Raw genomic sequence first — 25,721 nt, 5'->3', positions numbered from 1 at the left:
CCGCCTCCGCCCCCGCCCGCGTCACGCGCAAGCCCGCCGGTGGCCTATCGGCGACGGTGCCGGCGGGAGAGGGGGCGGGCCTTGGCGAGGCTCCGCCCCGCCCGGGCGCGCGGCGGCCGGCGGCCGTTAGGGGCGGGGCGGCGTGAGGCGCCCGGGGAGCCGGGGTGAGGGGAGGAGGAGGAAGGGCGGCGGGAGCGGGGGAGGAGAGCGAACGGCCCGGTCGCCGCGGCTGCCTCGCCCCTGTGTGGGGTTCCGTAGCCCCCACCGCTTCCAGCCGGAGCGCGGAGCGGCTCCCCCGGGCCGCCAGCGCTCTGCCGCTGCCAGGGCGAGCCCCGCGCCTTGCCGCCCCCGGGGCGTTGGAAGGCCGCCCGCAGGCCGGCTTCGTCGTGCTAAGCGCTGCCCGGGCACCTACGGCCAGCGGCCCTCTGTCGGGGGCAGGGCGGGACCTCCTGCTGAGGGGTGGGCAGGCGCAGGAACGCCGTGGTAAGTCAGCAGAGGGCGCTGAGGCGGCTTTGGAGAATTTCTCCTCGGTAAAAATGCCTCTGGAAGAACCTCCTTAGCTGCCTTCTCCGGTCTCCAGAAAGGAGACAAAGCCAATCCAGCGCATTGCACAGGGCACAAGTGACCACCGCTCGGATTTTGACACCATTTGTGGAAAAAATTGCACCGTTCACACCCATCCTGCACAGTTTCAATGCTCTCACCTGATGCACGCCTTCCCCACACCTCCACTTGGCCAAAACCGGTGCCCGCTGGGCCAGCGAGGTCATGGCACTGTCCCCAAAGCCGGGCAGCTTTTGCAAGCCGTTGACATCACAGAGGTGTCAGCTGGCACCGAGTGCGACATGGAGACGCTCCAGCCACCGTTCCACACTTGCCAATACAGAAACCGGGCTCGGTTTCCAGTCAGGCACTCTGCCAAGGAGTCAGGTGAGTCACGGACACAAAGCGCTTCCTGACAGCCTTGCAGCTGGACGCCTCCTCGGCATGGCTGTGATGGTAATGCAGCTTCCATAGGGCTGCTTGCAGTCCCCAAAGGGCTGAGTGGCCTGGAAGGTCTTAGACCATGTCTCCTTCAGGTAGACCACAGCCCCTGAGCCTCGTGTTTCTTTTGGGGATGGGGATGGCATCGGAGAGGATCAACTGCCCAAGCAGGTGTAGCTGTCAGTACCTGGAAGTAAACTGCACAGGGCAGCAGTTGCAGGAGTTCCCTGCGGCCATCCCGCTGGACACCAGGCAGCTGATTCTGGCGGCAAACAACGTCTCGTACCTGCCAGCAGTGGAATTGAGCTTCTTGGCTGATTTGGTCTATCTGGACTGCAGGAAGAACCTCTTGGGAGATGACCTGGATTTCACTTTCATTGGTGTGGCCAAGCTTGTCTATCTGGACCTCAGCTTCAACAACCTCACACAGGTCACCTTCAGCACCTTCTCACACCTCCTCAGCCTGGTGGTGCTGAAGATCTCGGACAATCCCAACCTTGTAGCCATCGAGAAGGATGCTTTTGCCAACAACACCTGGCTGAGGCACCTGGATGTGAGCCGGACAGGCTTAAAGTTCCTGGACACCAGCACTGTCCGGGACCTGCCCAACCTGAGGTTTCTGGGGCTCAGTGACAACCTGTGGCACTGCAACTGTTCCTTTTTGGACTTCATCACCTGGATGACAGAGAGCAACGTTCTTTTTCCAGGTGAGAGCTGTGTGAGCAGGACCTCCCTCCTCCTGCAGATCTGTGTGGAATGGATGGGGCCCTCTGTTCTCTTTCCCAAAACTTCAGCTCACAAGGCTGTGCCGCTGCGCGTTGACTGTGGGTCCCATCTTCTGGTGTTGCACAAAACATGGATCAGAGCAGCTGGGTTACACATGCTTCACTCACAGAGGGTCACAGCTGCTCACACCCTCAGGACAGTCAGGGAGGTGTAGCCCGTAGCTAGGATATTGCTGCTGCTCCAAAACTCCTGGCTCCGGCAGGAGGTGTCCCTGTGCCTGCGAGTCACAGCACCCTGTGGCTGCAGTGTCAAGGACAAGGAGCCCAACGTGGCTCTGGGGAGATCTGCCCTGGGAAAGCTGCTGCTCTGAATTTCCTGCCTTGGCTCCAGCTGCTCTGATCACTTGGTGCTGCTGCAGTACCAGTATGTCTGTAATGATTGGTTAACCCCCCCTCTGTGGAAATGCTCTCCTGCCTCTGTTCTGACTTGTTCGGGGCAACCTCTCCAGCCCTGAGCTCTCCACCATTTGGCCAGTGTCCCCTTCACCTCAAACACCTCCCGCTAGCCTCTTGTGCACAACGTGCGTGGCAGGTAGACCTCATTTGTGCAACCTCTGCAGCAGCCATTCTGCTCAATGCTGGAAACAAAGCTGGGTTGAAAGCCAGTCAGCTCCTCTTCTGCTCTCATCCCTCAGTGACAGGGTCTCCGGGAAAAGTTTGGGTAGTGTTGAGAGTTTAGCTGCTGACTTCTGTGGGGCTGTGATCACACCCTACTCTCCACTGACCTATTTCTGTACATGAAGAGTGTACACCATACCCTTTGCCTTAAGAGCACAGCAGCTGTTGTTCTAAGATAGATAAAAATTACAAATCCTGCAATCTCCAGGTGTCACAGTGCTCCTCAGCCCTCAGAACAGGTACATTTGACTGATTCTCTGTGTCAGACTGTGACCCAATGCTCAGAAGTCAGCAAAAGACCTTTTACTGTTTACATGGGAGCTTTGGTTTGGGTCCCAGCTGACATTTGATGGTCAGAGTGAAACAACACAAATTGTGCTCAGAAAAGCCTCTGTATCCTTATGGCTGGGAGGCTCCATATGTTCCCCCTCTTCCTCCAGAACCCCAGAGCAAATTGGCTGTCTTTTATTTGAAGTTTTCCAAAATAAGAAATGTATGTGCAATGCAGGTGAGCACTGAGTCCCACAGGCTGCAGCAGCAGAGTGCAGCTTGCTTCTGAATAAAAGCCATTTCTTGAATACAGGGTCTCCAAGACTTCTTTCCTTACATCATCTAGGATCACAAAATCAGCTGTTTCCCATCATATTGAGGCATTCTACAACTGGGCCATGGACACTGAGTGTTCATGAGGCAGGGTAATCACCAGTTCCCTTTCCCAGAAAAACACTGGTCCCAAGGGCAAAGCTTTGCTCTGCAGCTGCAGCACATGAACTCAATTTTTCCAAACTGAAAAGGAACACAGCACAGCACCTGCTAACAAAGAAAGCTTGGTTTTCACTAATGCATGACAGAATGGTGAGAGAGCTGCAAAAGAGAAACTGTTTGAGAAAGTGTCCATCAAATAAGAAAGGACCACAAAAGAGCCCGTGGGGAGAAAAGGGAATGGCAAATGGAAGCTAGTGTTAGGACAGAACCTAATTAAGGACGTCTCTGTGTTTTACTAGGTGTAGTAAGCTCCCTGTAGATGGTAAAGTCTTTTAATTTCCACAAACACATTACAGGCAGTTATGGAACAGTGTAAAAAAGTAATGTCCTTAGCAGTAAGATTGGAGATAACTCACTGAACCCTGGAACAGGAGAATAAAGCTCATTGCAGGCAATTTGGGAGGGTAGGAGTAGGAAAGGCAGTGGCAGGAAAGACTGGGGGTATAAGTATGGATCCCTGCACTGTCCTCTGGAAAATGGGAAAGCCAAAGAAACCAGGGAGCCTGTGGAGGCTGCTCCACTTCCCTGCTCTGTTGGGCTTTGCTGTGTCCAGGCGAGATGCTGTGGGTGAGTCCACAGGAGGCCATGTGCCTCCTGGGACTGGCGTGAGGGCTGTGCAAAACTTTCACGCTGTGCAAAATTTTCACACTGCTGGTAAGTGTATGCAGGCTGGACGCTGTATCACAAACACCCATGTGCCTTTAGGCAGGGAAAGGCAGCTCCCTCTTCGTTGGGACTGAGGTGGCCCAAAACCAAGGGTTGTTGACAGGAGCTGACAGCTCCAGTGCAAAGGGATGTTGGGACCAAGCCCTGAAATCTGTTGCAAGCAGATCCCCATCCTGGCCTTTAAAAAGCTACTGCTGATTCACAGAACCCCTTTGCGCGAGTGTTTTGTGCTTAGCTGGATCTGTGCAGTCTAGGTGCTGACACGAAGTTGCCCAGGTCTAGATGGATTTGGGTAACAGAGAGATAAAATCTCTCCAGTTATACTCAGGACAATGAGAGATATCAGCCTGAACACCACTGTAGCTATATCCCTCAGTAATATACGAAGTAATGTAATGTAATATAATATAATATAAATCCCCTGTAGCTTGTTCCTCTCCACTGCTTCCCTTTTTCTCAGGCGCATCCATCCAGCGCATCATGCAGTGACCAGCCTGTGTCTAGCACAGTGACTGTGTCTGGTCTGAGGAATTCAAAACCTGCAGGTGAAGGAGAGGGCCATGGCTGAGAGCATGCTGTGCTGCTACAGACATCAAAAGGAGACAGTGCTTTTTACCACACTCACTCAGCCTTTGCTAACTTCAGAGGGAAAATCCAGCATCTGTTTTATCCCCACGTATATTACAATACGACAGGGTATAGTCATTATTTCAGTGGAAATGAATCATTGATGAGTTTCCTCCTCTTCTCTCACAGAGCAGGTGAGGCTATGCCTAACTGCAAACCACTCTTGTTGTCAAACTTGACTCCCTGTGCACAAGCCTCATTATTCCAGCATAATTTAGGCTGTATCACTTCAGAAGGTGTTTGAGATTAAAAGGAACAAACACAAGTGCTCTTATATTAAGATAAAAGTGCTCAATCAGCAGAGATGAACAGTGCAGGGACAGCATTTTGCCACAGTGGCATAATCTGACAGGCAATATTTTCCTATGGAGGCAACACCACCAGAAATCATTCTGGCAACAGGACAATTGCGGTTTGGCAAGGGTTTGCCTGTCCGCTTTTACCTAAGCCATGGAGGAAGGGGGGTGTAAAGTCTATAAATATTTTTCAGGAGTTTAGCAAGGTTTTTTTAGCAGGACTACTGATCATTAATGCTTAAGACACAGGCAGGAGAGTCTTGCTTCTGCTTTTCCCTCTGCAGATGCTGACAACATCACCTGCTACACCCCAGAAGGCCTGCGTGCCCTGAAAATGCCTGCAGTGGAGGCACAGCTCCACTTCAACTGCCTGACCCAGCTGTACAAGCAAGACTACATCTTTCTGTGTCTCATTGGCTTCTGCATATTCTTTGCCGGCACCGTGGCAGCCTGGCTGGCTGGTGTCTGTGCTGTCATCTATGCAGTCCACACTTCAAAGGGGGAGGAGGAGGAGGAGGATGACACAGTCACTTAGGATCAGCCCTACAAATCCCTCTGAACGCCTGTCGTGGGAACTGAAGGCAGGCCCTTCCTGCCCAATTTCCCACGTTATGTCCCATTCTAGATGCTATTTTTTTTAAGTGAAATAAAACTGCAAGAGAAGAAAAGTCTCTGAGCTCCAGTTTCACTCACTCTGCTACCTCCACATTTCTTCTTCCACTGGGACTCAGGACATTGGCAAGATATTAATTTGGGGGGGCATGAGAGGTGTGCATAGTGCCATGCATTTACGCTCCCGTTTGACCATGAGACCACATAAAAGCATGGTCACAGGGACCGGCTTGAGGAGGTACGATCTGAAATATGGGAAAGGTCCCGGCAGTGTGCTGTAGCCAGGGAGTTCACCAAGGCATTTTGACCAGAAAACCCAGCAGAGCGTATTGGGACCAGCCCAGATGGCTCACTGGAGCCCCAGGGAGTCCAAGAACTTTCTCCTGTGGAAAGGCAGGTATGTATAAAGAGATTAAAGCCAGGACTGAGAGGCCTGGGATCCCACTGAGTGCTGCTTTCTTCCCCATTATGCTGGCAACAGCAACAGACGCCATCTGTCCCCCTGCGGCCGGACCCCCTGTACCTCCACCAGTTTATGAACATTTACAGAACTGGAAAGTCCAGCTCCAGTTTTGTATCACATATCCCCAAAACGGGAGTTTTTTGATGTAAAAGATATTGCTTACGCACACTCCAAGTATTCTTGGAAATGGCTTGTGTTTCGATGCCGAAGTCCCAGGGTGGCTTCTACAGACCAGAATAAAGGGAGATGTAAGTAAGATCCTTCATATCACTAACGCTGGTAATTGCCAAGAGAAGTATCTGCTTACCTGACCGAGTACAGCAACTGCACGTGTGAAACACTGGCTTCTTCATCCGATACTAGCAGGATCTGGTGAAATAAAAGGGAAAAGCAGGAGAAGATTCCAGCAAGCATGGTATAAATTACCACACTGTCTTAGAGACATTAAACTGTGAATCAAGGCTGAAATCTTTGTCTTAGGTATCGTCGCTATGACAAAAATGGTTAAGAGTAGGTACGGCAGCACAGTCTGCTAAGGAGAAGGAGAGGGAGAGAGAGATATATATGTAAAAGGTGCTGGGGACACATGTGCGGAGCTACTGGATAGGACAGCCCCCCCCTTAGCAACACTCTTGGCATGCTGGAAGACACTGGCAGGGCCAATCCCCCTGCAGACCCACACGTGTCAAACTCCCTCCCCAAACACGACCTCACCCACCGCCCATCCCTCCGCGGGGGCGGCCGCCGCGGGGCCCCGCCTGCGGGCGGTGCGGCGGGCAGAGCCGGCCCCGCTCCCGGCTCCCTCCCGCAGCTTGTCGGGCTGGTCTGCGCCGCGCCTGAGGGTGAGTGAGGGCCGGGGACCCCCCCCAGCTCACCCCTCCGGGGACCGGGGACGCGGCCGGGCGGGGGTACGGGCGGAGGGAACGCTCCCAAGGCGTGCTTATGCTGATTATCCTGACGGATGGTAAAGAAAGTAGAGAGGAAGGGCCGCGACCTTCCTCCCTGACTTCCCCTTTGTCCCGCCGGGCGCAGGCTCCGGGGGAAGGTCCCCGGGATGAGCGGAGGGCGGCGGGGCCCCGCCGGCACCCCAGCACGCTCGGGGGGGGAGGGGGGGGGTCTGACCCCGCGGGGCTGGCGGGGAGCTCTGCCTCCGGAGCGGAGCAGCTCGCTCGCCTGGTGGCAGCGGGGACAAAAGGCGCTCCGGGCTGGAGAGAAAGTCTGAGCTGGTGGGATCGGGGAGCGCGGTCAGAATCCCAGCGTGGGTCTGCGCGAGGAGACTTAATTCATCGGCTTTGCTGACTCATAATAACGCTAGCGTTACCGCAAACTTGGTAAGAACCCTTATTCTGGAGTAAAAGCACCCTCGGGGAGCATTTCTGCTACAGCTCCCGGTCTGTGCTGTGTCACACTCCAGAATCTCTTCGGTCGTGCGGCTCCGGCCTGAAACATTGCTGCACGGAAGATACAAATTCAGTCTTGTGCACCGGGCCGGTGTTCGTTAGCAAAAGTCCTTGCAGCTGCAGACAAAGGTTGCTGATACGCACAAGGCACCAGAATCCGGAAACAGCCGCAAGGCGTGCAATCGGAGAGAGGCTGAAAGTCCTGTTGACTTTGGAGTGCTTAATGTGGCTCCAGATTACTAGAGCAAAGGCTCGAGGTTTAGTTTTATACCAGTAGTGTAGGAGTAGCAGCTTTGTAATACACCTGGCTTAATGCTTTGCTGTGCTCTTTGCTGCTAAGATAAAGCCCCAGATTATAATTTAGCACTGTGAAGATAAAATGCTTCGCTCTTGCTGGCAGGCGGGGGGTCTCCACCAACCTTGTAATTTGAAGGGGGAAATGTGACCATCAACCTGCTCTCCTGGGTGGGAACGTGTTATATTTTCAGTGTGTCATCTCTCAGGTGCTAACCTCTATTATGTGTAGGTGCAGATGACTTTTCTTCGTTACTTTAGTTTTCAATGTTCTTACTGATAATTGTTTACCAAACTTCATGTGGACAAAGCCAGCTGCTGTCTTCACTTTGCTCTGTTGATAATCCCTTTGCAAATGAGAAATAAAAGCCTCTAGTCTCTGAAGATCTGTTGTGAGGGGTGCCGGCGCTGCTGCAATAGCGAGGTTGTTTGCACCGGTTCCACGAGGTGGCCCGTTTTCCCCCACACTGACAGATCGTGCTGGTGGGACAGTGCAGGAGCCACCAAAACCTTGCTACGTCGTGGAGGCACCAGAGGGAGATAGGCATCGGCTGGGATTTTGGGTTGGAGAGGGAATTGGCTCAGTGCTGGAGAGAGATCTTTGCTGTCTTCTGCTGTGCTGCATGATGCAGCACCGTCATGGGTTACGCAGACAGGCAACATCTGAGGTTTAGGACTGTGCAAGAGGACCCGTGCCAGACAGTTGTGGGAAAGGGCCCTTGTGCTCGCTTGCAGGCGGGGAAGGTGCCGGAGCGCTCGGTGCCGAGCAGCTCCCAGCGGCGCAGGCTGATGGCAGGTCTGGCAGATGGGGAGCAGGAAAGAGGGAGAAGGGTGCAACGCGGCCTTGCTGCGGGGCAGCGGCGCAGGAGGCTGCTGGATGCACCTTCTGCTCCCTGCTTCCGTCAGGCCTTGTCATGGTTTAACCCCAGTCAGCAACTAAGCACCACGCAGCTGCTCACTCACTGCCCACCCCCTCGCAGTGGGATGGGGGAGAGAATCGGGGGAAAAAAAGTAAAACTTACGGGTTGAGATAAGAACAGTCTAATAGGACAGAAAGGAAGAAAATAATGGTTATATTAATAATAATAAAGTGACAATAATAATAAAAGAATTGGAATGTACAAAACAAGTGATGCACAATGTAATTGCTCACCACTCGCTGACCGTTGCCCAGAATACCCCGATCAGGTCAGCTGTCCTGGCTGTGTCCCCTCCCAACTTCTTGTGCCCCTCCAGCCTTCTCGCTGGCTGGGCATCAGAAGCTGAAAAATCCTTGACTTAGTATAAACACTACGTAGCAACAACTGAAAACATCAGTGTGTTATCAACATTCCTCTCGTACTGAATCCAAAACATAACGCTATACCAGCTACTACAAAGAAAATGAACTCTGTCCCAGCCGAAATGGGCCTGGGCAAGGAGGCACAGAACCACTAAATGCAAACCACGCGGGCCTTGGTGTCTCCTGGCCGGCAGACTTGTGTGTGCAGATGTTGGTAAATGCCAGCAGCTGTGTGTTGCTGGGGCTGTTCACTGACTTGTGACTCTGAGAGGGTTCCTTGAAGCTGCAGGAGCGAGCATCGCTCATCTTGCCGGTGCCCCTTTGCTTAAAAGGTTCAGTTATTATTGCTATTGTTGTGGTGGGTTTTATTATTGTTTTATGTAAGGATGACCTTAGAGGTTCAAACTAATCATTCGCATAGCCCAGCTCCATTCAGCCTGGGATTTCTGAGCCTGTTTGTGTTTGTATTATAATTCCCAATTTACCTACCTTGCTCACTTTCCCCTTGAGTTTATGAAAACTGCCTGCATTCATAACATCCCTCAGCAGGGAGTTCCACAGGTCTGTTTCCCACTGCATGAAAAAACACTTCTTTTGGTTTGTTTCCAATCTGTTTCCTGACTTCATTTGGTGACCCCTAGCTCTGATGTTGGAAGTGGCCACGAACAATTACTTTCTGTCCACCTCTCCGGAGCATCTCTGCAGGCACAGTGCCGTGTCAGTGAGGTCGTGGGACTTGGCCAGCCACAGCTAGATCTGGTGGGACCTACCGTTGGCTGCAGTCCTGCTCCGAGCCAGAGGCTGGACTAAGGTCCTCCAGACACCACCTCCCACCAACACTTAACGTGATTTGAAGGCTTGCTTGACAGGAACTGAGCAGAGAGCCCTTGTTTTGTGCTGCTTAATACTCAGCAGGCACCAAGAGGCGAAAATTCCCCGACTCACCATTTCTCTCTTCCTTCAGCCAGTCTCTGTGCTGGGAGGTCTTGGGTCCCTGCTCAGCAATTCTTCCACACACACATATCTGCGTGTAGTGAGCTGCCACTTCTCCAGTCACACCCCAAAATAGTAATGGGCTCTCTTTCTGTGACAGCACCGAGATGGCTGTTCTTTCAAAGGAGTATGGCTACGTCATCCTGACGGGTGCTGCCAGCTTCGTCTTGGTCACGCACCTCGCGGTGAAAGTGGCCAAGGCCCGCAAGAAGTACAACGTGGAGGTGAGTGCTCAGGCTGAGGGAATGGGAAGGTCGGAGCCAGTCTGCAGGGGATGTTGCAGACAAGCTAGGTGACACCTTGCTTATTTTTGGGTGACTTGCTGGCTTTCCTGCCCCTCCACACGGATGCAGAAGAGATGGAGCTGTCATTCTGGCTCTCCAGACTGGAGCAGACGGCACGACAGAGCTTGGGGTTTGGGGCATCAGGTGCTTGGCACCAAGCCGAGACAGCTGAAAGCATAAGGCTTTGAGCTTGGAAACGCTGATGAGCAAGAAACCGCACAGCCCTTCTTCCCTGCAAAGGCAGCTGACGCAGCATTGGGGGCAAAGGGATTGTAGTGGAACAAAAGTGACAGGAGGGTTTCTCAAACTCGTGGCAGGGGGAGCATGTGAGCCCTATCACAAAAAGTCTTTCAAAGTGACCTTCCCTCACATCGCCTCTGAGCTGGGCAGGCCTGTGGGCTGGGTGGGGGCAGCCGGTCCTCTCGGTGAGTCAGGGCGATGGCATGCAGAGGCTGCTGTGCCACTCGGCCCCAGGCACAAACCTTCCTTTGCTCTTTTCCCCAAGTCACTGGGGGAAGTGACAAGCAGGGGTGGGCGCAAGGACAGCCCCGGGCATGTGCTGCAGACCTTGGGTACCTGTTGGGGGGGATCCCACTGCTACCAGATTGCTCAGGGAGTTCAGGAAGTGGCCTGGGGCAAGCAGTAATTTCAACAAAGCATTTGTGGGTCACAGGGCAGGAGACAGGCTCTAACTTACCAACGCAAGTCAGTCTTGCAAGCACCCGGGCAGCACTGGGCTCCCTGGGGAGCGGTGCTGCCGGGCATGGTCCTCACTGCTGGAGAACAGGCTCCCAAGCCCAGACAGCGCTTGCTCATATTTTGCTGCTGGTTTGGTTTTTTTTTGGCAGTATCCAACCATGTACAGCACAGACCCTGAACATGGGCGTATATTCAACTGTATCCAGCGTGCACACCAGAACACGTGAGTAACATGTACGAACGCAGACCTTGAAAATACACAGGGCTGTGGAGCAGAGCCTACAGCTAGAGACTCGCTGCTGCCAAGCGCTTGGGTTCAGGATCAACGCTTGAGGAAAACACACGGCCGTGTCATGCTCAGCAGTAAGGCCATGCTGGCTCCTTACCGTGCCTTAAACCAGGAGACGGGGCTGTGGAGCAGCCTCCTCTTCCCCGGTGCCTGGATCTTTTCCTTTGTGGGCAGATCTGAAGACACTAGAAATCTTGCTTCCAGAAGAGGCTGCCTGGGGACTGCTGATCTGTTGTGCTGCCCAGGTCTCCCTCTGGGGAGGTCTAAGACCACCCAGCTATTGTGAACCAAGCTGCAACAGCACATCAGAGGGGTGCTCGGGAGGAACAACTCTTCCTGGGTTAGCTGGTGGCAAGTAGTATTTAGCAGTGGCTTAGGGCACAGAAGGGAGAGAGTGGGTGGGTGGGCTCGGAGAGAGGCACAGACAGGGGAAGTCCCTAAAAGTCCGTGTATGCTCACATTCCTTCTTTCCTCCATCTGTGACCACAGCATTGAGCACAGAGATTTGTAACAGGCCCAACAGAGACCTTGGCAGGGGATGCTCGCAGCTTCTGCATTTCTAGTTTCCTCTTTGTGAGCAACTTGAGCACAAACACGGCCTCCTCGCTTTTATTTTCAGATTGGAAGTTTATCCCGCCTTCCTGTTCTTTTTAGCCACTGGTGGAGTCTACCACCCGGTAAGTGATGCTACAGTGCAGGTCTGCATGCCTGAACTCTGCTCTTGCTCCCTGACTTGGGGAGGGTGGGGGGCAGTAGGCCAAACTAGCCCCTCTGGAGGCAGCAGGCTGCTTCACAGCTGTGCCCCTTCTGAAAATGTAGTTGTAGAAGGTCTTGTGCAGGGGAATCACAAGTATTTAATAAACTCATTACTGCTGCTTCAGCTATTAGAGCCCTTTCCCTCCCCTAAGGGTGCCTTGTTGGACAAACGGAAGCATTCACAGCCTCCAGACCATGAGTGGGAAGGGTCCCTCCAACCCTGCCTGGTTCTTCCAAGCCCTGCAGTGTCCTGCTGGGCTTACAACAGTACTACTCAGCAGCTGGTTGTGGGGAGGACAGGAACACTTTTTCCCCCACCTAAAAACACTTTCATGAGGAGTCTATCTGATAAGAATAGATGGGGAACATGGTGATCTTCCTACTCACTTGCACCAGAGGAGGTCCGCAAAGGATCAAAAAAAGCCTGGATTATTTTTAACTAAGAGATGTGGACAACCCATGAGGAGGGAGGCATGTGGGAGAGGCCAAAACCAGTAGCTCTTTCTTTGCCACCAATAGACGTCAGGCCCTTGAATATTCTTTTTCAGAGAGGGAAGGAAGCAGCATAGGCAGATCTGGCAAACTGGAGCCAGGTTGCAGCAAGCTTTAAATTAAGAGGCAAGGTGGAAGTTTGTAACACCTGCAACAGGAAAACCTGTACACCTGCTGGAGGCAGGCAGTGAAGTGGGACTTGGGGCAACAGCTGCCTCCAAAATTGTGGCACTTGGTCTAGCTCACTAACTGGACACTGGTAAAATGAGATTCAGCATCTCCTGCCTGCATGACTTAACCATTTCTTGCTTGGGAAGAGTTGTGCTGCAAAAGAGCAAGACTCTGCATCACATGCTTCCTCCCCATAGGCATCATGAAAGTGACTCCTATAAAAAACTCACCCTAGCACACTGCATCAGTCACCTGTCTCCCCCACACTGACTCCCAGTTGTTCTGGCAAGGTCAGCACCCACACAGTAGTTGGTAGTCACTTCTTTGAAGCAGGGCTGCTGTAACAGCAAAGCACATGCAAGCAGCAAGTCTCCAAAACCTTAATGTTTCTCCTTTCTCTCTAGCGGATTGCCACAGGGCTTGGCCTCACCTGGATCCTTGGGAGAATCCTTTATGCCCATGGCTACTACACAGGAGGTGGGTCTTCACCCTGCAGCACGCAGCAGGCACTTGGAAACTCAAATCTCCTACACAGTGGCCTCAGGGCTCTTTCCTCCAGCTCACATCAAGGAGGCAGCATAAAGCTTCCACTCTGGGTGTAGAGAAAAGGGTGCAGGTCCACAGGCTGCTAACTCTGAGTACGCTTTTCCTACTGATAGGAAGAGCACTAGCCTAATAACAGCACAGACTGAGGGTAGGTACATGGCCTGAGCTGGTGCCTGCTGTTTTGCCTTGAGATATATCTCTAATTCCTGCTCCCTCTTTAATTTTCAGGATGGGGTAGGCTAGCCTTTCAGTGATGGCCTGCTGAACTGACAAAACATGTCTTTTTTCCAGATCCAAAAAACCGAAGGAGAGGGGCCATTGGTTCAGTTGCACTCATTGGGCTAGTGGGCACAGGCGTGTATTCAGCTTGCCAGCACCTCGGCTGGATCTGCCAGGACTAACTGACCATCATGATGGCTGCCTGGGAAACTAAAGGCATTTTTGTTTTCTTTTCTTTTAGAACATTTCCTGGTTGTTTTCCTTTTCTCCTCATTCAATAAAATGAAGTTGTCAATTCTATATTTTCATTCTGAAGTTATAGAGGGTTTTCTTAAGAAGTTTTGTAGAATGCTAGAACAACTCTGGTTTTGTATGCCTAAAGAAATGTGCCCATCAGGCAGAGATGTTCTAGCTTTTATGATTTTTAGTGACTGAAAAGCTATGTTGCACCCTGTTCAACCCATACAGCAGCAGCCCTCTTTATGAACCCCTCAATTCATGTCACTCTGAGATAAGATGTTCCAGACAGAGTTAATATTTATTTATTTGATTGCTAAAAAAGAAGTAGGCAAACATTTAAAGTTGTTGCTTCATCATGTTATAAAGAACAGTAGACCTATAGGAAAGAAGTCAAATAGCTTTCAGTTAAGAGCAGCAGCACTCTATCCTATGCTGGAGCTTGCTACCACCCTGGTTGTGCTCCATACTCTGTGTGTGGAGATGATCCACAGGGCCATGCCTGTCCCAGGCAGCATCAGCTAACCATCCCCGCAATATTTAGTCCCACCTTGGAAGTGAGGTACAGTTAAAAAAAAACAAAACTTGTGTTTACAAGGGGGCTAGAGGGAATAAACAATCCTACCCTTAAGGCTTTTACATAGTCAAAGAATAGACAGAGCCTATAGCTACAGGATATTAATGTGTCCAAGAGCTTATGTGTGCACTGAGTAGGGTCATACCTGTTAAGCCAAAGATGAAGTTGACTGAGGGTGGAAGGCAGTGGGGTTCAAGGCACACAGCACAGGAAGCCGTCTGGGCCAGGCCTCTGTCACTGACAAGCCTCTGGCAACACCTAGGTAGTTGCATGAGCTGCTGCTGAAAGCCATATTGCTGCCTCCTAGTCCAAGGTACCAGACAGGACAGAGCAGGCCCACAAGCTAAGCCCTGTGTGTACATTTCCCCCTGGCAGGAGCAGGATGGCTAAATGCTGCTCCAGCAACATTACCACCCAGGCACTTACAATTTTAGAGCACTTTATTGCTGTGTAAATGATCCACATCTCTGGCTGACAGGCAAGAACTGGCTGTAGCTCCCTTGAGCAGGCCCCAGAGCCACTAGAACACAGATTCCACATCACCCATCTCCACGCAGACAGTCTTCAGCTGCGAGTAGTACTCAATGGCTGCCCGCCCGTTCTCTCTGCCAAATCCTGCAGGGACAAGCCAGAAATGAGAACACAGCTCCAGGCTGTGCCAGGTACCACTCATATCCCCTGTAACTGGCAAGTAGTCATATACGAGGGAAGGTCAAACAGAGCTCACCTGATGCCTTGTAACCTCCGAAAGGCAGCTCCACGGGGCTGATGTTGTAATTGTTAATGAAGCACATCCCAGCCTTGAGAGCAGCTACTACCCTGTGAGCCTTCTGGATATCCCTGCAGGAAAAGGGCAATTCAGCTGGATCCCTTCCCATTCATTCCCTCCTTCCCTGCCAGTTAACATCCCACTACAGAAAGGTCAGCAGGTCGCAGTGGTTTTTGGAGCCCAGCCTGCCCTGCTCTGTCTTTGCCTGCTCAAAGGATGCAGCTCCTATTCTCAAGGACACTCAAAACTGCATTTGATTTGAGAAGGCAGGACAAGGACACCAGCAAAGCAGACTATGGCAAGCGGCCAGCAAATGTCTTTGCATGCTTTCAGCAGTGTAGCAGGCTCCTGATGCACGTCTCTGCAAGATGCAGGAAGGCAGGCAGCAGGCCAAGCACAGGCTGGAAGGAGTCTGAAGGACAGCTGGGCCCACCTAACCCTTCAGGAAAAAAACTGGGAGGAGATGTGCAGTCATTTACAATGTTCCCTTCTGGCAATCCCTTGCTCCAGCTTTTCTGGAAGAGGATATCCATGCCTGTGCCAGGCACTGCAAGAGGAGCATCAAGTTACTGCAGTATTTCCCTTCTCCCTAGACTGCTTCCACACCAACCACACTACCCAGTCATACCTGGTAAAGACACCACCTGCCAGGCCAAATTTGGTGTTGTTGGCTCTCTCCACAACCTCCTCCTCCGTGTCAAATGGCAGAATGGACATGACAGGCCCAAAGATTTCTTCCTTCACACAAGTCATGTCATCCGTGCAGTTCCCTGGAAGCAAGGCAGAGAACACGTCCTTCAGGAGGAAGAGCTAGTGGCACAGCCTGTGCATTTGGCAACCCCCACAGCCTTGGAGACAGCACTCAGCACTGCACAGCCCCCCTGACTTGGCTAGCAGTGGAACAAGTTCCATCCTGCATCTCAAGGCAGCAGAGGCACTAACTGCACGTGCCCTGTCAGACCTTCCAACAGCAGAGATTTCTCTGGATGCAGTTCTTGGGTGCCTCAGCTCTCTCTAGTGCACCTATGAGTGCCTGTCTACACTGCGGATGTACACAGAGGCAGGTTATGCTGAACACAGCTTTTTCTAGAAGAAACTCAGTAACATCCACATAGAAGACCACAGGACCACGATAGGAGGGATCATACCTAACACACAGGGTCGCATGTAGTAGCCATTCTTCAGCTTTGGGTCATCTGGCACCCACAGGTCCCCACCACACAGCACCTCTGCTCCCTGAAAAAGAGCCAAGCAGAAGGTAGGCATACACATCCAGGAGCATCCTGCCCAGCTGCTGCAGCTCTGGGTGGCCAATAATCCCAGCTGGGTTTACAGTCCTATCGGACAAACCGTGCCTGTGCCCTCCCTGGCGTCTCTCCAGGTCAGGACTGCTGACAGAGCATCACTGATAGATGAGGGTCAGGGGGCGAGACCCATCCTAGAAGTCCAAACAACACCAGTTTGGGGTGCAAGTGCCACAGGAGCCAGTGTAGGTTGGAGGGAAGCAACTACAACTAGGAGCAGATCCTCAGCTGGTATCACATTAACTTCCACATCTTCACATGGTGTAAATTCCCTCGTTAGTGAGTCAACCAGTCCCTTAGCACTCCACCTGGCAAGAAACACCTACCTCCATCAAATGCCCAGTTTTAGAGATGGGGATTTCTCCCTTCCTTCCCCACATCTTCTTCCACATCCCTCTTCCTGTTTCCAAATCCTGGTCTAGCCCTCCTGGCTTTCACTCACAGTTCCCCTTCTCCATCCCTTCCCCAAACTGGCTACACCTAGTCATATACCTAGCACTGACATGTAAAACATCTTTACACTTTACAATAAAACCTGGAGAAAAAAAAAACCCACAAAAGCCTGGGTAGATCTTATTGCTCTTACAGAGATTGTTTCCAGCAGCCTGTAAGTTTGGCCTTTGATACTTAGCAAGCTCTTTCTCCAACAAAACTGGAACCCAAATGAGATAACAGCCAAGCATGCAAGGTGGCACCACAACTTAAAACCAGCCCAAATCTTATGGATTATCCCATTTTACACACTGCCTTGCTGGGTATCTCACCACCTCTAAAACTTGGCAGCATCAGGATATGAAAAGCCATGTCAACTTCAGTGCTGATTCAGAGATAGGACTGGGTCACTTTTAATCATAGAATGGTTTGGGTTGGAAGAGACCTTTAAAGGTCATCTAGTCTAACCCTCCCCTGCAATAAGCAGGGACATCTTCAACTAGATCAGGTTGCTGAAAGCCCCATCCAGCCTGACCTTGAATGTTCCCAGGCGTGGGGCACCTACCACCTCTCTGGGCAACCTGTTCCAGTGTTTCACCATCCTCATCATAAAAAATTTATTCTTTATACCTAGTCTGAATCTACCCTCTTTTAGTTTAAAGCAATTACCCCTTGTCCTATTGCTACAGGCCCTACTAAGAAGTCTGTCCCCATCTTTCTTATAAGACCCCTTCAAGTACTGAAAGGCTGCAAGAAGGTGTCCCCGGAACCTTCTCTTCTCCAGGTTGAACAACCCCAACTCTCTCAGCCTTTGTTAATAGGAGAGGTGTTCCCTCCCTCTGATCATTTTTGTGGCCCTCCTCCGGACCTGCTCCAACAGGTCCATGTCTTTCCTGTACTGAGGATTTCAGAGCTGGACACAGTACTCCAGGTGGGGTCTCACCAGAGCAGAGGGGCAGAATCACTTCCCTTGACCTGCTGGCCACCCTGTCTTGGATGCAGCCCAGGATACGGTTGGCCTTCTGGGCTGTGAGCGCATATTGTCAGCTCATGTCCAGCTTTTCATCCACCAGTACCCTGAAGTCCTTCTCCACAGGGCGGCTCTCAATCCCTTCATCCCCCAGCCTGTATTGATACTGGAGGTTGCTCTGAGCCATGTGCAGGACCTTGCACTTGGCCTTGTTGAACCTCATGAGGTTCGCATGGGCCCACTTCTCAATCTTGTCCAGGTCCCTCTGGATGGCATCCTGTCCCTCAGGTATGTCAACCGCACCACTCAGCTTGGTGTTGTCTGCAAACTTGCTGAGATGCACTTGATCCCACTATGTCACTGATAAAGATACTAAACAATACTGGTCCCAATACAGACCCCTGAGGGACACTACTTGTCACCGATCTCCATCTGGACATTGAGCCATTGACCACTACCCTCTGGATGTGACCATCCAACCAATTCCTCATCCACCAAACAGTCCACCCATCAAATTTATGTATCTAGTGGCCCAAGACACCTAACGAGTAATTCAACCACAACAAAAAAACCCCAGCTTAACTAGGAAGGCATGGGCCAGTCTGTCTGACAAGAAAGAGAAACATTTCAGGGTAGTCACAAGGCAGCATCACAATCCCACCTGCTCCTTCGCCTGCTTGATAAAGCCCTGGACACGATCCAGGTGGGGTCGGTTGATGAGGGCTCCCATCCGTGTGTCTTCCAGAAGCGGGTCTCCAATTTTGATTTTCTGGGTGCGTTTCACCACCTCCTTTGTGAAGGCATCCAGTATCTTCCTCTCCACAAACACCCGCGTGCCGTTGCAGCACACCTGGGATAAAGGGCAGGCTGCTCAGTGTAAGACACACAGCACTCCACAGTCCTTCCCTGCTTGGGACCTGCTACAGAGGCTCTCAGAACAGCCCATCCACAGCTAAAACAGCAAACTTGTCCTTAGGGACAAAGAAGACTAGATTATCCTGGTGCTCATGCCTGCACTGAACAGTCCATGCTGGACACAGTAGTAATGATGCCACCAGGTGGCAAAAACGCATCAACTCACCAGCAGAAGAGAACTTGAGCTGACTTTCCAGTTCCCAGAGATGACCTCGGTAAACTAATCTGCCAGCAGGATTACACAAAACCTGCAGCACATGTAGAGATCCCAAATACGGGACAGAGCCCCATAGGGCTGTGGCTCAGTGCACCAGACTGGAACCTGCTGCTCCTCCAGAGGACACCAGCACAGCTTCTTTTGACCTCTGAGCACCAGACTAGAGCCCAGGGCACAGGAGCAACTGTTCTGAGCTGGGTACCGGGTGTTAGAGAGGCTCCACTTCTGGGAAGGACAAGGCATCAGCTCAGGCATACTCTGCTGTGATGCCCTACACTGGCTTCTGCAAGGGCATCCCTTCTGATCTCTTGTGACACTGCACAGGGAAATGCGTGGCAAGATGGGAGCTTCAGGGCATCCCTCATTATGCAAGGCCACAGGCTGGCTCTGCTGCCCAATTCTCAAACCACCCCACCACACTGAGAAGGACCACTCCTGCCCCATGGACACACACCTCGCCCTGTGTAAGGAAGTTGGCCATGAGGGCTCCGTTCACAGCATTCTCCAGGGCACAGTCTGAAAAGATGATAAGGGGGGATTTACCCCCCAGCTCCAGGGTGACTGGTTTGATCCCTTTAGCTGCCATCTCCATGATCTGAGGGAAACAAGGATAGAAGAGACAAATGACCCACTGGCTGGTGGAGGGAGGCAAGAGAGACCCAAAGGGAGAGCTCCTGCAGGGCCCTTCACCAGCAACAGAAACAGCACGAAGGGCAAACGGGGTTTCCTAGATGTGTTTAGTTCAGACTGGGAACAGTCTCAGAGGGTTTGGGGTTTGTTCTTTGATTTAAAGATAAAACCAACAAAACCTGAGGAGTCATTTGCAGGAAGTCTTGTGTTCAGCCTAAGCTGAGGACAGCTATAACCGCATCTGTGTCACTGCACCCCACAGGTACACACATGTAGGGAGCGTTCAAGGGGCAACATTTCCCCTCTTTCAAATCAGAATTTATTTTTAAAAGTCTTTTTAGGGACTTCTGATCGAAGAATTTATTTGAAGAATAAATTGAGGGTAAGAAATTCACAAAAACTAACCTCTTGCTTAAAAGCAGTAGGTTGTACACAACTAAACCGAGCTATTACTGCCAGAAACGCTCCCACATTTTCGCAGTGCTGCTCTGTTTTATGTACCCTCCTCCTTACATAGATACCCTTTAGCAGCTCAGAGACTTCACTGCAACCTAACCTGCTAAAGAAATAAAGATGACCAAGAGGCTCCTCTGAAAGGACCGAGTGCCCAAGCCCATGCCCAGTAGGCTAACTGGATCCCCAGCGTAACCCTGTACATGCAAGCTCCATGCTCAGACCCAGAAATGCTGACTCACACCCCATCTTTACAAGCCTCATGCACAAAAGCTCAAGGAGATATCAATGTCCGCAGCACACCAGGAAGGCTGGCACTACAGACACCTTGTGTCCCCGAGTGTGAAGGTGCCTTTACCTTGATGCCAGTTGGCACACTGCCAGTGAAAGAGATTTTGGCCACATCTGGGTGATGACAGAGGAACTGGCCTGTGGCCGCTCCACCCTGCACCACATTGAAGAGCCCCTTGGGCACACCGGCCTCTGTGAAGATCTCTGCCAACCTCACCACTGAAACAGGGGTGAAGGGAGAGGGCTTGAAGACCATCGCATTGCCTAGGGGAACCCAGACAAAGGCAAGGTGGGGTTAACAGCCAAACTACTTTAGGGAAAAGAAAAAAACCCAAAAACAACACAAAAAAACCCCAACCCACACAATAAGCTTGTGTCAACAGATCCTAGAAGATTCCCCCCAAGAGAGGAGGAAACAGTTTCAGCTGAACACTGCAACCAGTGAAAGGGAGGAACTGCACCTTCCCAGTGGGTGGGATACACTGCAGACATTTCCAGAGACCTTCCCCAACTGGAACAAAGCCAAGCAATCAGTCTTTTTCCTGATGCACTCCCTGCCCTCCTAGCATCTGCCGTGTTCCCACTTCCATTTCCTTTCCCTTCCTGCCAGAGTAACAGCCTGAAGGTTCTGCTAATCCTTCAACACCTCCTTCAAGGTAATCCTAGACTTCATCCCCCCAATCACTCTCCCAAACAGGATCATTTGGCTTCAAAGAGAAGCTTGCACAGACAGTCTTCATTACCGCAAGCCAAGGCCGGGGCAGACTTCCAACAGGCAATCTGGAAGGGGTAATTCCAGGCTCCAATCCCAACACACACTCCGAGGGGCTCTCTCCGAGTGTACCCAAAGGATCCCCCAGGAAGTTGGATGTGTTCACCTGCAAAGAAAAAAACAGCCAGAAGTTAGAGAAGAGCAAAGCCCCTTCCTGTCTTACCAGAGCCTCAGGGGCCAGATCTTGCTTTGATTGGGAACAGAGACACATGGCTTTTACCCCAGCAAGCTCCCAGAAGGTACATAAGTGCCCACAGAGCATGGCAGCATTAGGTAGAGATCTCTGAAAATCCTTCCAAGATCTTCAGAAAAAGGAGTAGTCCATCTCTTAAGAAATCAACAGTAAAGATGGTTTCATGCCATGGAAATTACCAGGGAATACAAGTGGCAGGACAGAGAGTAAAGACCAAACTCCACTAACGTTCTCACCAGCTAGAGATCCTGCCAGTCCTGCGTAATACTCCAGACACTGCCAGGATATGTCAATGTCCACTCTGGCTTCAAAGATAGATTTCCCATTGTTGATGGTTTCCATGGTGGCAATTTCTTCTCTTTGCTCCTGTGAGAGGCACAGCACAGCGATAATGCATTAGAGAAGTCTGTAGTAGAACTCCACAAGGCAATACCTGGTTCTCAAGCACACAAGTCCCAAACAAGGCTCTGCCATCAGTAAGCCAGGCTCTGCTTTGAGAAACTGTCATCTCTAAAAGGTACATTCCCAACTGCTATTTATCAGTTTCCCAGTGGCAACCAATTGCAGGGGAATGTCAAACAGACGGCTGCTGCTGCTGCTGGGGTTCACTGCTGGTCCAGTCTTGCCTAACATCCCTGTTCATCTAAAAGATGAGCAAATCTGAACTTGGGAGCTGGCTGGCAAACAATGATTAGAATTCACAGAACTAAACTGGGAAGAACAACAAACAGCAAGATCAAAATGGAACCAGAGGACTTAGTGAAGAATGGACAAAGCAACACAGCTAGGAAACGTCCTTTAACAGACCATCTCCCTGACAGGAATATTATCCTACCGCGGAAGTCTGGCAGAAGGAAACAGTTTTCTCATCACATATACACAATGGGGAAAGAAGGTCTGGTTTCTTACAGATCCGTGCCTCCACAGGGATTAACTTTGATGTCCAAGATTTGTATCCTCTCCCTCCCATGTGTACTATCTGGTGTCTAAGATAAAAACCAGCATTCCTACATTTTTTTTATTGCTAAACTAAGACACACTCCAGTCACGTGACAACAGTGTCCGACAAGCTAGAAGTTCAACAACGTGACAGTTGTGCAATTTCAGCTTAATCTTTGGACTTGTAAAAAGAAGCCATGCAAGATCTTGACTGGATGGCTTCAGTTTTATATCTTCTAACAGAATTAAGCAGAGAAAGTACACACTGGCCTTGAATACAGTGACAAGACTGAAACCCTGCCCAAGGCAGCCTACTGTCTCTTCTGGTCAAAGGTGGGTTTTAACTCCTGTGTTCCTCCTGGAGCTCTGGAAGTCCTGCTGCAAGCCCCCAACAACCACAGTAACCCACAAGAAAGCTCAGAGACAAAACCACCCCTCTCAAAAAAAGGAGACGAGCTCCCACAACATACCCGAATAATTCTGGCAGCCTCCAGCAGCACCCTGCTTCGCTCCATGCCAGACATCTGACTCCATATTTTAAAGGCAGCCTTTGCACTCTGCACAGCCAGATCGACCTCCTTTTGCCCAGAGCAGAGCAGCTTGCATATCACACGACCTGGGCACATTTTAAACAGGAAATAAACAGGCAGGAAATCTCAGAAAAGGGGCACAGAAGAATATGGTTTAACTTGCATCAAAACCCAAAGTCTTCAGACCAGCCACCTATATATATATACCAGGCTTGCAGAACTTCATGCTATGGTTCCCACTGATTTGGAATTGGCTATAGAAGAGGTGCTGCAATTCAGCTGGTCTTAAGTACAAGATCTGCCATTCTCCACAGTCATGTTCTAGTTACTAATTAGCTCCGATTATTACAAAATTCCTCTACTTCCCACTGGAGTTTGTTTTACTTCTACCACCAGCTTCAGGACTCTGTTACACATTCCCCAGCATAGTTAAACACTCTTTCTTGAGGCGATTCTGCTGAAACCTAGATATATCCAATTAAAAAAAAAATAAATTTAGAAACGTTTAAATCATATCCTTTGCCAAGATCAGGCACCACTCGATTTTTTTTAAGAATCAGAGCTGATTTCTTCTAAAAAGTTTGATGATGGACCTGCACTGCAGGAGGCAAAACGCAGCCACCAAAAGACCACAGCCTTCAGGACGCCTGCATAGGCGGTATCCGACGTGGGCAGCTGGGAAAAGCCGATGGCACCCGGCCCTTGCAGTTAAATTACAAGGAGGCAACTCCCGGCCACCGGCCCCGCGCCTCAGCGCAGCTTTAACCCCCCACACACCCCGTGCAGGCAACGGGGAGGTACCTGTGGCCGGCTCATACACCTCCTCGGCCTGGCCTCCGTCGACGGGCTGAACGCGGCCGCCCGCCCGGTAGTTGAGGGGCTGCTGGATGGTGACGGTACCGGTAACGCTGCTCATGGCGAGGCTGGGACGAAAGGAGCAGAGCCGGGGCAAAAGGCTGGGCAACCGCGACCGCACCAGCATCGGCTGGGCCGCCGGGAAGGGAAGGCGGTGGGCCGGGAAAACCCCACGGGAGACGTACCGGTGGGTCCAGCCCCACCCGGGTGCCTTTTACCTCAGGGCCGCGGGCCCCGCCCCGCGGCCCTGCCCGGCGCTCGGGCTCCCCCTGGCGGCTCGGAGGTAATACGTCCCACGCCGGGTGACGCCGAAGTTTTGGAGGTGCCGGTGAATTGTTTTAAGACTGGCAAAGAACGAGTCGATACGTACAACCGAACGGCTGAGCTGCGGGAAAGCAAACGCCCGCGGACGTATATTTCACAGCCGCCTACCGCAGAGTTTCTGAAAAGCTCCTCTAATAGCTGCGGCCAGGGACGGGACGCAAGACTGCGCTGCAAAGTGTGTAAAGGACAGAAAGAAGCGCAAATGAACAGGTCTACAGCTGTGCGAGATGATGGATGGGAGCAGCACGTGCAGGGGACTAGCAGCAACACACGTATATTACCACCCCCTGGCAGTAGTTAAGCCTCCTCAAAGATGTGACCACAGTTGCAATTTCTGTTGAGGTTTTTTTTTTTTTTTAAAGTTATCCATGAAACAGAACGAAAAACATCCTTTTTTCCTCCCAAACCAGAGTCTTCCTGTGGTCATAAAGTTGTTTTTCGTTCCATGTTGTAGATTCTTGGAATTCAGACCTTTCAGCAGCTGAGGTTTGGAAAGATGTTCTCCCTCAGTTCATTATAATGATTAACAACCCCCAGGGAACTACAGTAGCAAACAAATGAGAGCAGAAAGCAACCAGAATATAGCAACGGATCAATAATTCTCAGATAATCTGTGGATGTGCAAACGCTTCCCTCCCCAGCTGACAAAGAGTGGTGTGATGCAACAGCGCACAGATTTGCTGAGGGCGGAGTTTCTGACAGCAGCAGGAAAAGTTACTGTACTGCACTTAAGGCTTCCGAAGCCCTTAAGGTGCAAGTTTGTCATTATGCTTGATCAGATGCGGCTGTCTTTGTTGGAGCAAACAACCATATGCTGCAGAATAAACTACTTCAACAAGGCTGCTCCATGCAGGTAACACAGGCTGGGGTGTTCCTGGCTTTGGCGTGGGATCAGGCCCTTGAACTATGAGAGGCCACGCTAGGGAATCAGGAATTACACAATGGGGGCTGCTCCATATGGAAGGTTGTAGCTACACCAGACACAACAGTAAGTAAAAAAAAAAAAAAAAAAAAAAGTTAAAAAATGCAGCTTTAGAGCCAGGCAGCATCAGGATACAGTAGAAGTTCCACGCTCATGATTTATCTTTAAATAATCCTATAAAAGTGCCCCATACCTATTAGGGAAAATTAGTCCAATATTTAGTATTTAATACAGTATTGCACGTGCTCCACACTGCCATAAGGTGTTTCAGATTTACTCTCTTGCCATCCATCTAGTCAAAAACTCCCAGTAAGAAGTACCACATGATAAACCTCTGGTCACAGAAGCAAGAAATAATAGTCCCTAAGGGTACTGCCTGCTTCAGGAAAACTATCAGCTTAACTTGAGAGTGGCAGCAAGATTTATTCCCCCCTTTTAAACAAGGTGAGCAGGTTCCAGCCAACAAGACTGAGCCAGGTAGTTATCTGGTAAAGCAGAAGACAGTGTAGAGAGCTTCCTGGCCTAAGAAAGAATCCTTTTAAGATGCATAATGATCATCAGTCTGTTCAGCAGTAAACTAAGGAGCATGAAATAAAACGCTGCTCTCATAACCACTCAGGCAATAAAAGGTTCAGTACCAGTAGATGGTACTGACATATTTTAACAGTTCACTCAAGTTTGAAGGCCAGGTTTGTTTCTGTAATTGAGCAGATTCTGCCTAAGCAAGCAACTTTTACAGAAGCTGTGTAATGCCACAAAAATCTCTGTGGGGCTGTACTTTGCCAGGAAGACACAGGCTGACAGTACATCCAGAAACACTTGCAACCTCCAAGGGCAGCCTGGCACAGAGGCAGGTTCTAGTGCCTGCAGTCACCTGAGCCAACAAAAAACCTCACCCTCCATGCTGGAAGTCTTGCTAAGGGAGAATTAAGCCCACCTCCTTGCCCAGCTCACTACTACACAAGACTAGAGCCAAGTCTTGTGGCTGAGAGAGTCACTTTGCAGCATAATCGTTCTGAATTTTCCAACCTGTCTACTTCGTAGATCTCACTCTTGCTTTCTGAGTTGATTTCCATGCTGCAAACTAAATCAACTGCACTACATCAACGTATTTCTACTTGTCCTACAGCACAATTAAGAGACATCTAAA

The 25,721-nt window shown here is 50.9% G+C and overlaps 3 protein-coding genes across 4 annotated transcripts; 2 read left to right on the top strand and 1 right to left on the bottom strand.

Annotated features, from left to right (window-relative positions):
* Window positions 1-670: 670 nt before the first annotated feature.
* LRRC52 (leucine rich repeat containing 52) lies at window positions 671-5,276 on the top strand. The gene is made up of 3 exons (XM_049808894.1): window positions 671-930; window positions 1,080-1,691; window positions 5,026-5,276. The coding sequence occupies exons 1-3, from the start codon at window positions 708-710 to the stop codon at window positions 5,274-5,276; spliced, it is 1,086 nt and encodes a 361-aa protein (XP_049664851.1). The 5' UTR covers window positions 671-707.
* A 1,295-nt stretch (window positions 5,277-6,571) lies between these two features.
* Window positions 6,572-13,549, top strand: MGST3 (microsomal glutathione S-transferase 3). The gene is made up of 6 exons (XM_049808897.1): window positions 6,572-6,658; window positions 9,886-10,009; window positions 10,918-10,991; window positions 11,677-11,734; window positions 12,881-12,953; window positions 13,314-13,549. Exons 2-6 carry the CDS (start codon window positions 9,893-9,895, stop codon window positions 13,421-13,423), a joined length of 432 nt encoding a protein of 143 aa, XP_049664854.1. The 5' UTR covers window positions 6,572-6,658; window positions 9,886-9,892; the 3' UTR covers window positions 13,424-13,549.
* A 211-nt stretch (window positions 13,550-13,760) lies between these two features.
* Window positions 13,761-25,620, bottom strand: ALDH9A1 (aldehyde dehydrogenase 9 family member A1). 2 transcript variants are annotated; one of them, XR_007507069.1, is made up of 12 exons: window positions 23,272-25,620; window positions 22,411-22,556; window positions 21,238-21,367; window positions 20,780-20,914; window positions 20,104-20,300; window positions 19,117-19,257; window positions 18,192-18,380; window positions 15,973-16,060; window positions 15,453-15,594; window positions 14,783-14,895; window positions 14,482-14,670; window positions 13,761-14,313 (listed from the first exon to the last, which is right to left on the bottom strand). XR_007507069.1 is itself a non-coding variant. In XM_049808882.1 (11 exons), the coding sequence occupies exons 1-11, from the start codon at window positions 23,450-23,452 to the stop codon at window positions 14,576-14,578; spliced, it is 1,557 nt and encodes a 518-aa protein (XP_049664839.1). In that variant the 5' UTR covers window positions 23,453-25,620; the 3' UTR covers window positions 13,761-14,575. The 2 variants fall into 2 exon arrangements, 1 of the variants encoding a protein (XP_049664839.1); XM_049808882.1 differs by having other exon boundaries at window positions 13,761-14,670.
* Between the last annotated feature and the right edge of the window lie 101 nt (window positions 25,621-25,721).

This window comes from Accipiter gentilis, chromosome 8, assembly GCF_929443795.1.
Source record: "Accipiter gentilis chromosome 8, bAccGen1.1, whole genome shotgun sequence".
NCBI classification, from domain to species: domain Eukaryota; kingdom Metazoa; phylum Chordata; class Aves; order Accipitriformes; family Accipitridae; genus Astur; species Astur gentilis.
This window is presented reverse-complemented; position numbering and strand designations above follow the sequence as displayed.

Bases quoted from the DNA above. Each gene is read 5' to 3' on its own strand.
- MGST3 (XM_049808897.1), top strand. From the start codon at position 9,893: ATGGCTGTTCTTTCAAAGGAGTATGGCTACGTCATCCTGACGGGTGCT. The intron at 11,735-12,880 runs GTAAGTGATGCT...CTTTCTCTCTAG, and splicing joins CTGGTGGAGTCTACCACCCG to CGGATTGCCACAGGGCTTGG. The intron at 12,954-13,313 runs GTGGGTCTTCAC...TCTTTTTTCCAG, and splicing joins CCATGGCTACTACACAGGAG to ATCCAAAAAACCGAAGGAGA.
- ALDH9A1 (XM_049808882.1), bottom strand. From the start codon at position 23,452: ATGCTGGTGCGGTCGCGGTTGCCCAGCCTTTTGCCCCGGCTCTGCTCC. The intron at 19,258-20,103 runs GTAAAGGCACCT...TGTTTCCCTCAG, and splicing joins GTGTGCCAACTGGCATCAAG to ATCATGGAGATGGCAGCTAA. The intron at 18,381-19,116 runs GTGTGTGTCCAT...CCTTTATCCCAG, and splicing joins ACTTCCTTACACAGGGCGAG to GTGTGCTGCAACGGCACGCG.
- LRRC52 (XM_049808894.1), top strand. From the start codon at position 708: ATGCACGCCTTCCCCACACCTCCACTTGGCCAAAACCGGTGCCCGCTG. The intron at 931-1,079 runs GTGAGTCACGGA...TGTCTCCTTCAG, and splicing joins GCACTCTGCCAAGGAGTCAG to GTAGACCACAGCCCCTGAGC. The intron at 1,692-5,025 runs GTGAGAGCTGTG...TTCCCTCTGCAG, and splicing joins GAGCAACGTTCTTTTTCCAG to ATGCTGACAACATCACCTGC.